Source organism: Lonchura striata, chromosome 3 (genome assembly GCF_046129695.1).
Source record: "Lonchura striata isolate bLonStr1 chromosome 3, bLonStr1.mat, whole genome shotgun sequence".
NCBI classification, from domain to species: Eukaryota; Metazoa; Chordata; class Aves; order Passeriformes; family Estrildidae; genus Lonchura; species Lonchura striata.
In genome coordinates this window covers 58,057,262-58,070,852 of record NC_134605.1, presented here as the reverse complement: position 1 = coordinate 58,070,852, position 13,591 = coordinate 58,057,262, and the positions used below count along the sequence as shown (strand labels likewise).

Below are 13,591 nucleotides of genomic sequence, written 5' to 3'. Positions count from 1 at the left end.
ATTTCTGTGTATAACATTATCTGACTACATAATTGTTAGATGTACATTTTTCTCCTCTAAAAGAAGATTATGTACACAGGTGGTTGTAGGGAGTGTAAGCTTAAACCTTTCAAAATGCTTCCCAGGGAAAGCTTGACACATACTTGTCAAAGTGAAACAATTGCTGACCATGATCTCCCGTTCACATCCTGCCTCTCCAGCAGATAAAAGCAGGGAGCTCACCACAGGCATCTGGAGACCCCCAGTTCTCCACGGGGTCCTTCTGGCCTCCCCAGGGTGTGCAGAGTCTACTCCAAGTAAAACAGCTACTTCCTGGGGTGGGCTGTCCATTTTCTGCGCTCCCAGACAAGCCAAACTGCATGCCATTTTGAAATTGTCTTTTTTTGTAAGCTTGCACATGCAGAAGGGATGTGTTGCATGCTAGGAGTTTTGGTTTGGTTTGTTTTTGTTCTCCCAGTACCTTAAAGGGAGAGGAGAACTATTAAGCATAGTTAGGTGGCAGGGTGTGGCAGGGTGATTTCTGAAGCTTCTACGTCTGGAGCCTGATTCTGGGAGATGAAATAATCTCAGGGCATTTCCTTCATGAGCAGGAGCAGCTCTGATAAAGCACACACCACCCACCAGTCTGGTCAGAGGGATCCACTGAGCACAAATACCCTCCTGCATATTTTCCGTATATATCCACTTTGGTCATTAAGCCAGCCAAGAGATTTCTACAATTCTTCCCTGACATCAGAAATTCTGTGTTGCAGCTTTTCATTTGTTAAGCTTTTCAGATGTGAACTCTTGAAGGCTTGTAGACAGAAACCATTGGCCCTGCTTTCCTTACCAAACTGGCTAGAAATGCCTGGATATGCCTGAGTGGCCCTGAAAGTCCCACCTCATAACACTTCAAACAGTGCCAGTTGTGATCTTTTCCTTCTGCAAGACTGTCAGGGGCAATACAAATCGTCACTTTTTGTGGTAACCCTTAGTACAGACTGGATAAAGTAACCCAGCACACATGGTGGCAGTGACACATTTGACACAAAACAGCGATTTCATCTGTCTGTTGGTCCAAGAAGCCTCTTTGCCAACAGGAAAAGCACAGCTGGGTTTCTGAGGTCACATTGTTCATGTGCCTTTGGTGATGGTATGGTGACCCTTTGTCTCTTGTGTACCTCACATCTCTCACTGCACCTCTGGAGGATCCACGTGCAGGGCAATTACAGCTGATGGAGTTCAGGCCCTCATTGAAGAAGTGCTCTCACTGAGTGAGCTGGGTCACAACAGCCACTTTGGTGTCAACACGTGCATCTTAGGAGAACACTGCTGTGCCTCCTGAGAAGCTTGTAGGACTCTCTTGTAAGTATTAAGCAGTTGGAGGCACATATGAATTTAGAATAACTCTTTTTAAACAAAAAGCCTGTCCTGTGGTCTGCTTGCCCACATGCATCCACCTCCTCACAGCTGGTTTTGCTTGGGGGTCTCCCTTGCTGAAGCTCTTCATCTGGTACCACCACCTCATCTGTCACCTCTCACCCACAAGAGTGGAATCCCAGCATTACCAGACCACTGGTCATGCACCACATTATGTACCCACTACACTTTCAGGAGGCAACACAGTCTCACAGAGATGAAGGATTTTTCAACTTACAAAATCCCTCTTAGGGAGAAGAGTCAGTACAGGAGAAATTACAAAATACAAACTCCATCTAAAATTGCTTGATTAGAAGTAAAAACATATACACAGGCTTTTTTCTGCTGTCCTTTACAAAACAAATTTTTTAAGAAATAAATATATTCAAACTTCTGACACTGCCCCAAGCCATTTTACCTACTGAAATTTATCACCTACATTCTCTTTTGAGCAACACATGAAAAACAAAGCATAATCTGAGAAGAGGAAATAAGTCTTTGCATCCCTCATTTCTCAACGCATTTTAGTTGTCCACAAAATGAAGAAGCTGTCAAATACTATTCACATTTATTTGGAAAGGTGTAGCTTTAAAAGATCTCTGCAATCTTTCTCAAGCTGCTGAAGTGTTTAAGACACCAATTAAAAAAAAACACAAAGAAGAAACACTAAAGGGAAGAGGGTGGTTCATCTCATCCAGCACCACGTGTGATCACTTCACCCTGGTTCTTCAAAGTGCCTGCAGCAGGGGCTGGCTGGGCTGAGTTTCGTGGCTGGGGGCCTGCACTGAGACACAGCACCTGGCCAGTGCAAGCCCAAAGCCTCAGTTCAGGGCTGGTGTCTGCCAGGCAGCCTTGGGCTATTGTCTTCAGCTATCTACAGAAGATTGTATTGGTCTAAGAGAAGTTTTCTCCTTGTAGCTCCAGTTTTGTGTAGTGTCTTCTAGATTAGCTGTATATATAGTGAGATTTTAATTTTGTTTCATATCTCTAAGTCACTACTGACTTTTACTAAGCATACCTTTGACCTTTACTGTGCCTCAGAGTAAGTTAGAAACACCCTTTAAAGACAGGCCTTTATCACTAACTGCCTGAAATGTGCAAACATTAGGCTGGGATTATTGTTAAAGGTCCTGTTTTCCTCCAGAAGGGCTGGTGATAAAGGCAGTTGCTGGGAAAAGGCAGGGAGAATTGGGAATTGCTGAAAAGCACAGTATATTCCTCACCATAGGAGATCCTCCTGTGCTCCTAGGATGGTGAGACTGGAGTAGTGGTAATTTATTTTCACTGACTCTACCATAGTGCTACAGATCTGTGGTATGAACCTTCCAAACCCAGCCCTTTATTTGCCTGTGACAAACATGTTTTTTGGGGAGCTTATAAGGTCCTTTATAATATCTCAGGGAGTTTATTTTATTTATTTCTCTGTTGGTAACAGGATACCTTTTGAATGCCACATATTTTCAAGTCCTTCCCTGCAAGGATTGTATTGTTCACCAGTCAGTGGCCAGGACACAATTCTTGATGAAGGTCATAGAGAACAAAGTCAGTCTGTCCCTGGAATCTACTTCGAGCGCCAGAGTTATTCTGTTACATGTCAGCTTCAAAGGACCAATTAACACTTACTTCTCTTCATAACAAAGCTCCTGGCTCATCCCTGCCCAATACAGCTTGACATCTCTGTCAACAACCCAAAAAAATTATCCCCAAAACAGAAAGATGACAAATAGAGATAATGAACAGAATGCAGAAATTGGAGGTCATCTTGGCAGTGGTGAGGGGAAAGGAATTTGGTTTGTAGAGATGGGTAAATAGCATGATTTGCAAAGGAAAGAATCTACATGCTCTTGAAAGAGGTGTTTGAAAAAGCTCTCAGCAGAGGAGAGCAGGCAGAAGCCCTTCCCTTGGAGAGAGGAGGGGTGTCTCATGAACCCCAGCGTGTCTGGGGAAAGGCACCAATGGGCAGCAGGGCAATCTGTCCTGCAGAGCTACTGCCCTGTGCAGGGAATGACACCTCCAGAAAGCCCCGGAAAGGTGAGGAGGACTGCTTCCACATTTCAGAAAGCCCCTGAACAAGGAGGGAAGAAGGGCTTTTGTTGAAAAGGATCCCTGTGAATGACAATCAGACAGAGAGAGGTTCTGCTGATGCACACTGATGATTTCCATCCCTCTCAACCAGGGAAAGTGTCACCCTAATCAGTGCCTTCCTTTTTCAGCTGTCATAACTTCTACTGGTCCAGATTCTTCAGGGGCAAAGGAGGACCAGTTAAAATAGTCATCCTCTTCTCCTCAAAGTCATCTAAACAAGAACTACCATTTAAATCATTCCCACACAAATGTAATTCCTAACAAAACAATAAACAAAAGTCTCAAATAGATACAGAAATAAATATAAGGTCAGTGAGCTGGACATTCCATATTTTTAAAGCTGTTCTGTTCTCTGTGAAGAACCACAGTCCCTTCTTGCAAAGAGTGTACTCAGAAAAAGAAGAATTTATTCAATATTCATAGAAAAATACACTACTTGTATTAAATGTCCTTGTGTTTAGAAGGAAAACATGACATTTAATCCATATTCTGCAGCAAATTTTGAAGTCATGGCAGGTGGAAAAAAAATTCCCAGTATGGGAACAAAGTTCTTAGCTCAGTGCTGTCCTTCAAAAGTCAAATATAAGAGTTGGTGTCCTGGTGTTTCCGTCTCTTGCCACATTTTCCAAAATGACTGTTGAAACAGAAGGGGAGAGGAATATAAGTGAAAAAACAGGAAAATATGTAGTTAAAGCTGTAGTCCAAGTTGCAGTACTGAAACTGTTTTTTAGCATTGAAAATTTCCTCCTACTTAATTTGTACATTGAATCAGGAAAAAGTTGTTAATGTAATATTCAAAGCCTCTCCTTGAACATCTTTTATAGTACTACGACCTCAAATTATTTAGCCAAGGAATAAATATTCCCTGCATATCTGCAGGGCAGTCTGCCTTGCTGTGTGCCACGAGTGGGAAAGCTGTGCCTACAACTATTCAGCTTTAAATCCATCTAATATGTGACTTTTAAATGACTTCACAAATTGTGGGATTGCATCCATGATAAGGGGCCCTTCTTCACAGGATGCTTTGACTCAGGTAATGGCTGGTTTTCTTGAGCAGAGAGTTGCAGCCTATGCAGCACCTCTCTTGTGCACTGTTGCTGCTTTCTACTTCCAGAGATGCATAGGACAGCTTTGTGTCTCTATGAGAAAAATACGGATTTTATCACCATACATTTTTTAACAGCCTTCCTTAGTGATATTGCAAAGTTCAGGTTTCTATTGAGAAGAATACCTCCTGCTCATAGCATCCACCTAACTAAGGAATTTACTTTGATACTGGAAATCATCAGTCCTTTATAACAGTTGGTGAAGTTGGAGGAGAACATATTCAGGAAATCTCACCCAAGTATAAGTATCTTATACCTTGGAAGCTGCTCCACATCCTCCACTGTCTCTGGTAATGAGATTCCCTTTGTCTCTGGTAAAAGCAATACTAGGAGGCCACAGACAGCTGCAAGAATACCTACAATGGACATTGAAGAAACACAAAAGCAGTAAGAACATTGTTACTTGTATTTTCAGCATTTATCCACTGAGAAAAATTTATTCAGATTGAGTTTGAAATGAGGTGTTTTAAGTGCATCACCTATTTGTGATAAACCTATTCTAATCAAATACCTTTATGTTACATTAATTTAGCCTATTACAAAATTACTTGAGGGCTAGGAGCTCATTTGCAACCTGATCTCCCCAAAGGGAGATCCTTGAAGTCTAAAACCTGATATAAGTGCACATGGGTAAATGTATAAAAACAGCACGGGAACCAGAGTGGTATTTCTCATGTAGAACAAGTCTGCCTTTTCTCAAAGGGCTCTATCATGTAGATGCGTCTGTGTTTCCTGAAATTTTCCTGAATACTGAGATTTTCTTGAACACTGAGATTTTCCTGGATACTCTCTTCTTTTATCTATGGTCAAAGTAAATTATGTGGTTCAGAATAAAAACTCCTCCTTGGGGAACACCATTCAAAATCTGAATTAGGAATGGATATATTGGAATAATTTCTTGCATATATATAATTTACATAATGTATTAAGTCAAAAATAGAAGGGCTGGAGCAAAAAATCAAATGTTCCCTGACTGTTGCACAGTTCACTTTAATTTTGTAGTTGTTTACTTAAGACAGGGGAGAATTCATGTATCCCTCAGAAGCAGCAGAATTTAATAATTAGATAATGTGAACACTGTAGTTCTATGTCTTTTCTTGAAATAATGGTCATCTTTTACAGCATCTTTTGTCTTTCCAATTTTGTTTTCAGTTAAAGATTGTCACTGCAAATTTCCCTTCTTATTCTATAGTTTTCATTTTGAATTTTTCCTGTCACATCTACCTCCTAGAAGTCTGGTTTAGCCACAGACTCCCATGCAATTACAGAGACTAGCTGAAGGGTTTCTCAGTCTTAAAAGCACTTCATACCGTTTAATTTCTGCTCTTTCAGCAGTTACCTAAGCAGACCTGAGCTCCTCCACACTCTGCAGAGAAATCACATTTCATCCATTTGCTATTCAGCCTCTTGCTTTAGGCATAAAGGTGGAGAAACACTGCTCTGCAAGGAGATAGGGCCCCATACTACTTTCACCCCAAAAGAAAAGCTCTGTTACAAGTAGGATAATTTTAAAGTATAAAAGTATATTGTAAATTAAGTCTTACTGAAAATAACTAGAGGTAGCTCCAACCAAATGGCTGCTAATCGGAAAAGCAGGAATGGGGCTATGATCCCACCAAGATCACACAGACTTGAACACAGGGAAACACCAAAGTTTCTGCAAAAGACAAAAAGTACCAGACATTAGAGAGGTGCAATAACTGGCAGTTTAAGGAGTAGAATGTAGACTTAGCTCCAAAATTATCTCTTCAGTGTATGCCATCCACATTAAGCAGTGGCCATTCAGAGTGGGAAACTCTGGAGAAAACCAAGTTTAAACAAAGGACAGTGAAATAGGAAATGGTGAAAAGCACAGGGAAAGGCTGAAAGATTCCTGGGAGGTTTTGACATACCTGAGTGTTGTAGGGTACAATTCACTGTTCACTAGGTAGACAACTTCAAAAGCTACTGTGATGCTCAATCTTCCCAGTGTGGCAACTGTTGTTTTGAGCCATGAGATATCTGTTCACACAAAAATAAACACTTCTGTGTGAAGTGTGCTCTGCCACACCTGCAGAGCATTTCTGAGAGCCCCAGTCCCTGTCAACAGAAATTATACCTCAGGAACACTGCAAATCAGACTGAAAGGCCACTGCTGTAGGTATAAATCTATATTGGCATTTATTGCTTTCAAATGTCATGTCGGGCTGCTTTGGAGAGCTAGAAATCACTAGAGTTGATTGATTCAAGATGCTGGTGGGGCATAACACCGTGGGTGGGAGAATAGCCATCATAAGCTTCCATGACTGCATCCAAATTGTGCTCCAGAAAGGAGTATTTTTCTATACAGAGATGTTATGCTGTAAGAAACACTGCTGAGTCATCTCCCAAAGCCTTCTGGCCACAAGGAAAGTGCCTCTAAAGCTGCACAGAATCATAGAATCATTTAGGTTGGAAAAGACTTTTAAGATCATTGAGTCCAACCATTAACACAACCTGCTATTCCACCACTAAATCCTGTCCCTAAGTGCCACATCTACACATCTCTTAGAAATCTCCAAGGAGGCTGCAGTAAAATTATATTCCCTAGAGCAGTCCACTTACCCTTTGTGATTTTTCTAGACACTGCACATTAGACAAATTCCTAATTATGCTAGCCCTGGTCATTCTCCCCTTCTCTCCCACCATACCTGGCATGCCTGGCACAGGCTGTACCTGACACTGCCCCACTGGCTCTGCCCAGCTCTCCTAGGTCCACTCAAGCTCCAGTGAGCAGCCACTGCCCTGAATACATCAGCAGGAAGCCCTTGTACATCAGCAGGGATGCAGTGGTCACCCACACACAGCAGGGAAGAGCTGCCCCTCTCATTGTGAGCAAACCCTCTCTGGAGATCTGGTGCTCTCTGGAAGTGTGTGACAAGGAATGTGACAAGCACTTCTGTCATGCTCTTGGGAGAGGACAGTCTCCTGCATGGTCTAACCATGACTAGGCAGACAGGAAGGCAAGTGAAACAACAAGCCTGAACTTGGCACAAGGGGAAGCTCTGCCACTGGAGAGGGCTCTGGCACTGATTGTGTTTTTTCAAACCTTCAGTGGAAGAACAAGAAAACATTTCAGTTTTCTCTGAACCAAAAATGAGACACTTGGGTTTATATCCCTTCCAAAACAACCAAACAAATCACCATCAAACTTCATCCCATGTTGCAAGACACAACTTTTGCCCTGAAGAGTTCTGTTTTCAAAAACATATAAGAAAAATAAAGGCTGGAAAGAACAAAACAAATCCACAACATCTCCATGGCATTCCTTCAGTCCATCAGACTCCCAAGATGATGGTGACGTCCATGTGGATGCTCCCTCTGCCAGGGGACTGGAATTGTGTGAGCAACACAGAGTGATGGGGCTCACAGCTGAGAGCTGCAGTTTTTTCCATCTGTGTAAACCGATTTCTTTAAAGCAGGACTTGGATCTCAAGTGTCCAACTGCAAGCATCTTAATCCCAAGGCTGTCCTCTCCTACTGAGAGAAGGCTGCTGGCAGCCCCATGCTATACCTTGAGAAACTAAAAGCTCTTAGGATGGCCAGGACTGTCCCTCACTTTGATAGGAACAAGTCTGGGGAGGAATAAGCCTTTCTGATGTCCATTGAGCTGCCAGTCCCCAGCTACAGTATAACAAAGCATAATCCTATAGTTATATACAGTTCAAAGCACCTCCAAATGCCTCCCTAAGGATAAAAAACAAAACAAAAAAAATCCAAAACCAACAAACAAAAAACCCATAACAACAACAAAAAAACCCTCCAGAAACTGCAGTAGGGAAAACAATTTAAAGAAAGGAGAGAAGTGCTGGGAAGCCTTTGTGCAATACCAGATCTTTTCTCTGTCCTTGAAACCAGCTAAGAATGGCTTAATCAAAAGCTGCATCTTTCTCCCAGCCTCTTAGCATTGTCCAAACCCCTGAGAGTGAGGGCAAAGCAATAACCTCTGTGATGCCTACCACAGCCCCTACATTGTTTTGTGGTTTGCATTGTTTTATTTGTAAAGGAAAAGACTTACCAAGATGACTCACCAAAATCACTGACTTTGTGTTCCATGTCAGGAAATGTATTTTCCCAATATGTTTGTACATTCTTCCCTTGCATTTGCCTTTACAGAGAGTGCAGGACCTTTATATACATTTTCTCTAAGACTACTCCCAGCTGTTGTTCATAACCCATCAAAGATGTGGCTATTCCAGGTGCCATGGCCATCTACATGCAAATAAGGTGTGCTGTTCCGTGACTGAGTGCTGCCTGTATCACCAGCTGCTTTTACTTTTATCTGCAGCTCTGTGTGGCTCACTGTCCTTGCTCAGGGGGTGCCAGGGGGAAGCCATTGACCTGAAGAGCCTGAGCCAGGGAAGGGAATTACCTTCTGGCAGGAAGGCAGTGATGAGACATGCAATGCTCGCCACGATGTTGCCCATGGCGAAGGGCAGGCGCCGGCCAATGCGATCCATTGTCACTATAATTAGGAAAGCAGAGGGCAGCTCCACAACTCCTGAGATGAAAAAGTCCAGGTAGAGGTTTCCTCCAATAATTCCCAGGCGCATGACAAGCCCTTGGTAGATAAGGGCACTTGTGAACCTAAACAGCAGAGGGAAAAAATATGTTGAGAGGCAAACAAATGATTGCAAGCAGCTGGAGAGACCCTAAAAGTCACAAGGAAATCATTCCTCAAGACCCACCACCCAGGTAACAAGCTGGATGACATGGGCACTCACCAGGCATACATCAGGATGAGTGTGTTCCTCCTCATCTGGGGAGTCCTCACCAGGTCCAGAAAGGAGGGGTTGCTGACCTCCTCGTTGCTAATAGTGATCTGAGGAGACAAGTGAGCAGCAGTCAGCTGTCAGGAGTCACGCAGGCACTGGGACAGAGTTTCTGTGTAAATACAGTGATCAGCAATATTCCAGTCCAGCAAGTAAAGGTGCTGACAAGCCAGTTTTCTGCTCAAAGCACTCCAGAACAGTGCACAGGTGTTGGAACAGCTAATAACTGAGTATGGCTGTGGGCTTTCCTTAATGAGATGATTGTGCAAAAATCAACTAAAAAATCCCCAATCTTAATTTGAGAATGGAAAAATTATTTCCTCCTTGTTGACTTTAATTTTCTTGGAAGGTAATAAGCAGTCATTTTCACATCAGGGCCACTGGGCACAGAATTGTCTTCTGCCAGGGGTAGCAGGGAGGAGGAGACAGGGAAAAGCAATGGGCTGAGGGAAGCAGGGAGAGAAGGAGCTGAGCAGCAGGTAATGAATGGGCTTGGGAACATCACTGGTGGCACAGCTGGGCAGCAGGAAGAAAAGGGGAGTGAGAGAAAGAGCAGATCTGTAATGGTGCTTGGGTGCTACAAAATATTCAACCAGTGAAATGTGCTGAAGGTGGCTTTTACCCTAAAAAAAATAACCTGCTAAGTATGAATTAATGGTCCTCATACTGCCTACAAAGTATAATAAATCTCTTTTCAGCTGCCTCCAATACAATCACAATGAGAAACTCAATGAAATTACTGCTTAGAAGGTTTAACACTAAAAGAGCAGGATTTCACACAGTCTTGTGTTTACCTGTTGAAGTTCATTGCTGCAGATATTACAGAGCCAGAATACTAGCAGGGCCAAAAGGGGATTATTTACATTGATCTAGACTGCTTTTAACTCTGGCTAACAGTTTTTAACCAAGCCAGGTGAAAACCCTTCATTCCTATGGTCATTTGTTGAGTGAGGAAGACACAAGGAAGATAAGGCAGAAGCAGGTTTAGGCAGGGGTCAAACATGATACTGCCCAAGAACTGGCAGCCACAGCTGGGATTGCCATCAGCCCTCAAAACAGCTGTGGGGAACATGGGGTTAAACCTGCTGTGTCATTTTTAGAAGGATTTTAGGCAGCCTTGCTGCTTTAACTCTCCACTATTGACCCCTCCTGAGAAGAGGCCTAAGAGGGCAAAGAGAAGAGGAAGCCCCTCCTTATTACCACAGCACTTGCTGCTCACAGAGGTGCAGGAGCCCAGGCCAGAGGGGAGACAGGAGTGGAAAGACAGAGAAGCTCAAGGTAACGTGCAGATCCATGATGAGAATACAGGTAAAGCCAAAAGCATTGCCCAAGAGTCTCCTCTGCTCAGCCAGGGCTGAGCCCAAAGCTTCCACCCTTTATTTGTTTTATTATATCATAAGGTAGCACAGCTGCTTTTGAGTGAGATTTGGCTGGATGTATTTACAGATTACTTTTTCATAACCGACTGACACAATTCTTTGTAAGTAAGACAGAGAATCCCCACACTTATTTGAACTTCCTTTCTACTCCCTCTCACTTTTCTTCTGTAACCAGAGCCAAAAGTTTTCTTCAAAGCACTGCCACTTGTGCTGCATGCCAGAGTCCTTAGTGAGGCAGGCTGAGGTTGCTGGGTTTCTGCACTGCTCTTGGACTCTCTCATAATATGGTTATAAAGCTGCCATGTCTGTTGTTTATAAGAACAGGCTGCCAGCCATCAGTTGTGACTTTGTGCAAATATGGTTTTAGATTTCTAGAGGACTAAAGATAAATTCAGCACAACTGCCACTTGTATTTTTATATCTTAATAAAGTCAAAATAGCTCCAAGCATGACTGAGCACTTTTTTATAGATTAAGAAGAAAAGGACTAGGGAGAGTCAACACTTTGCAGGGGTAAAAATCCTCTTTTTGTTCTTTGAAGTCAAGGAGAGCTTTGCTATTCACACAAGTGCAGTCAGAAATTCAGTGTCAGGGCCCATGTTTCTAAAGATACACTATTTGAAAATGCTGGATGAACCCTTTATAACTTTCCTCACATTTTCATGTTCCAGCAAAATTACATATCCGTGTTCCCACAATTATTTTTATGTACATAGTTCTACACATGCTTAATTCTTCATGGGCCATGCAAGTTTATACATACATGGATGTATATAACATTTACATATACAAGTTAATGTATGCAAGACATATGTCTAAATATGTTCTATAGGGTAGGGAAAAAATCTATAGATAAAGGGACAGGTTTTGAACCACAATTCTCTTAAGAAGCAGTTCTACTCAGAGGGTTGTAGTTCATTCTGGTTTTGGACAGAGACCAAGAATTAGAAAATTAGCTTGAAAAAACTAATGGTAGGATAAATGTGAGCAACTAGAAAAAAAAGTTTATCATTTAGAATTAATTTAATTAGTTCTGGCTGGGGTTGACCTACACCAGTGTCATAACTCACAAAGTAAAAACAGAAAATGTTTATCCTTTTTCATATAAAGGTTATCTGTGATTTCTGCATGCCAACAAAAACACAAAGCTGCAACATCCAGAGCCATGTAAGGGACTTGGCTGATGAAATTGATACAGACATATTGGAAAATCTGAGCCCAAGTGCATTGAGGGAGAATGCCTCTCACATCTTCCTAAGCCTCCATGCCTGCAGCACTTGGCCTGAAATTCTGGGGCTGCTTCATGAAAGAGAAGTCTGATATCAGTTAATGTGAGAAATACCCTTGATTCATTACCCATGCACTTTCTGGAGATACTCTTTCCTCTGAGCACAGCAAAAGGATGACAGAGATTTTATATTTAAAAGGTCCTAGGAATAGATCCAGTACAAATCTGGATGTGTGGAGGTTAATCTGTTGCAGCTGTGAGTGGCTTAAGGTCATGAGCATGGATACTTTTGGAAAAAAAAAAATAAAACTTTAAACAAAAAGCAAGGGAAGACACATCTTTCTGGCATGATGCTTTGAAAATGCTGATTTTTAGAGAGGAAGTGGGTGTAGGAATGCAGGGCTGAACACGGAGGGGAAACTGCAGAAGCACAAACTTCCTGCTTCATGACTTGGGGCACCATGGCACTGCATAATCCTGACCTGGCTGTAGGAATCACACTGGTGTATATGCCCCAGCAAAAGACTATAGATTCATAGAATCATAGAATGGTTTGGGTTGGAAGGGGCACTAAAGTTCATCTAGTTCTAGCTCCCTTGCCATGAGCAGGGACACTGTCTATCAGGCCAGGTTGCTCAAAGCCTTGCCCAGCCTGGCCTTAAACACTATTCAGCATGGGGCTTTTTTTTTTTTTTTTTCATCTTCTCTGGGAAATCTGTTCCAATGCCTCATCACTCTCAAAGTGCAGATTTTCTTCTTAATATCTAATCTAAAACTGCCCTCTTTCAGTTTGAAGCCATTCCTCCTTGTTCTGTTCCTTCATATCCTTGACACAAGTCCATTTCCAGCTCTCTTGTAACTCTTCCTTAGGTACTGGAAGGCAGCTCTCATGCCTCCCCCAAAACTTCACTTCTCTGAGCTGAACAACCCCAGCTCTCTCAGCCTTTCCTGTGGAGAGGTGCTCTGTGGCAAGCACATCTCTCTCACTCTCAGGATTTTTCATAGAGGTGCACAGAGAGAAATGAAAGAGAAAACAATTTCTATTTCTGGTCCTTGTTTTTCTCATGTGGAATGTGTTTGGAGAATTGTTTACCTGGGGTGAGTGTTTGATTGGATTCTGGTGATGATTGAGCCTGATCGCCAATCCAATCCACCTGTGTCTGGACTCTTGTGAGAGGGTCACGAGTTGTGTTAGAGTCAGAGAAAGCAGTATGTAGTTTTAGTATCTTCCTTTATACAGTATACTAACGTATTTTAGCATATTTATAATAAAGAAATCATTCAGCCTTCTGAATTGAGTCAGACATTGTCATTTCTTCCCATTGGGTTCGCCTGCATTTACAACAGTGCTCCAGCCCTCTGATCATTTCACAGCTCTCCTTTGGACTCAATCCAACAGCTCTAGGTCCTTTCACAACCTCATGTGGTTTAACAGGAGGTTTAACAAGGTGCTGCACCTGGTCCAAGCAACCCCTGGTATCAACACAGGATATCAAGCTGGGAATGAACAGCCAAGAGCAGCCATGCCCAGAAGGACTTGGGGGGTTCTGGTGGATGATGGGGGTTCAACTGGACATGACCCAGCAATGTGCACTTGGGTCCCAGA

General features: G+C 42.6%; 1 protein-coding gene across 1 annotated transcript in view; it reads right to left on the bottom strand.

Annotated features, from left to right (window-relative positions):
* Positions 1-3,868: 3,868 nt before the first annotated feature.
* The window catches only part of SLC22A3 (solute carrier family 22 member 3), a 32,199-nt gene continuing 22,476 nt past the window's right edge, over positions 3,869-13,591 (bottom strand). The window contains exons 6-11 of the mRNA XM_021540547.3: positions 9,332-9,429; positions 8,980-9,194; positions 6,482-6,590; positions 6,134-6,246; positions 4,846-4,945; positions 3,869-4,117 (exon numbers count right to left, since the gene is read on the bottom strand). Coding sequence (XP_021396222.1) covers positions 4,060-4,117; positions 4,846-4,945; positions 6,134-6,246; positions 6,482-6,590; positions 8,980-9,194; positions 9,332-9,429 — 693 coding nt within the window. The 3' untranslated portion in view covers positions 3,869-4,059. The remainder of the gene's footprint in view (positions 4,118-4,845; positions 4,946-6,133; positions 6,247-6,481; positions 6,591-8,979; positions 9,195-9,331; positions 9,430-13,591) is intronic.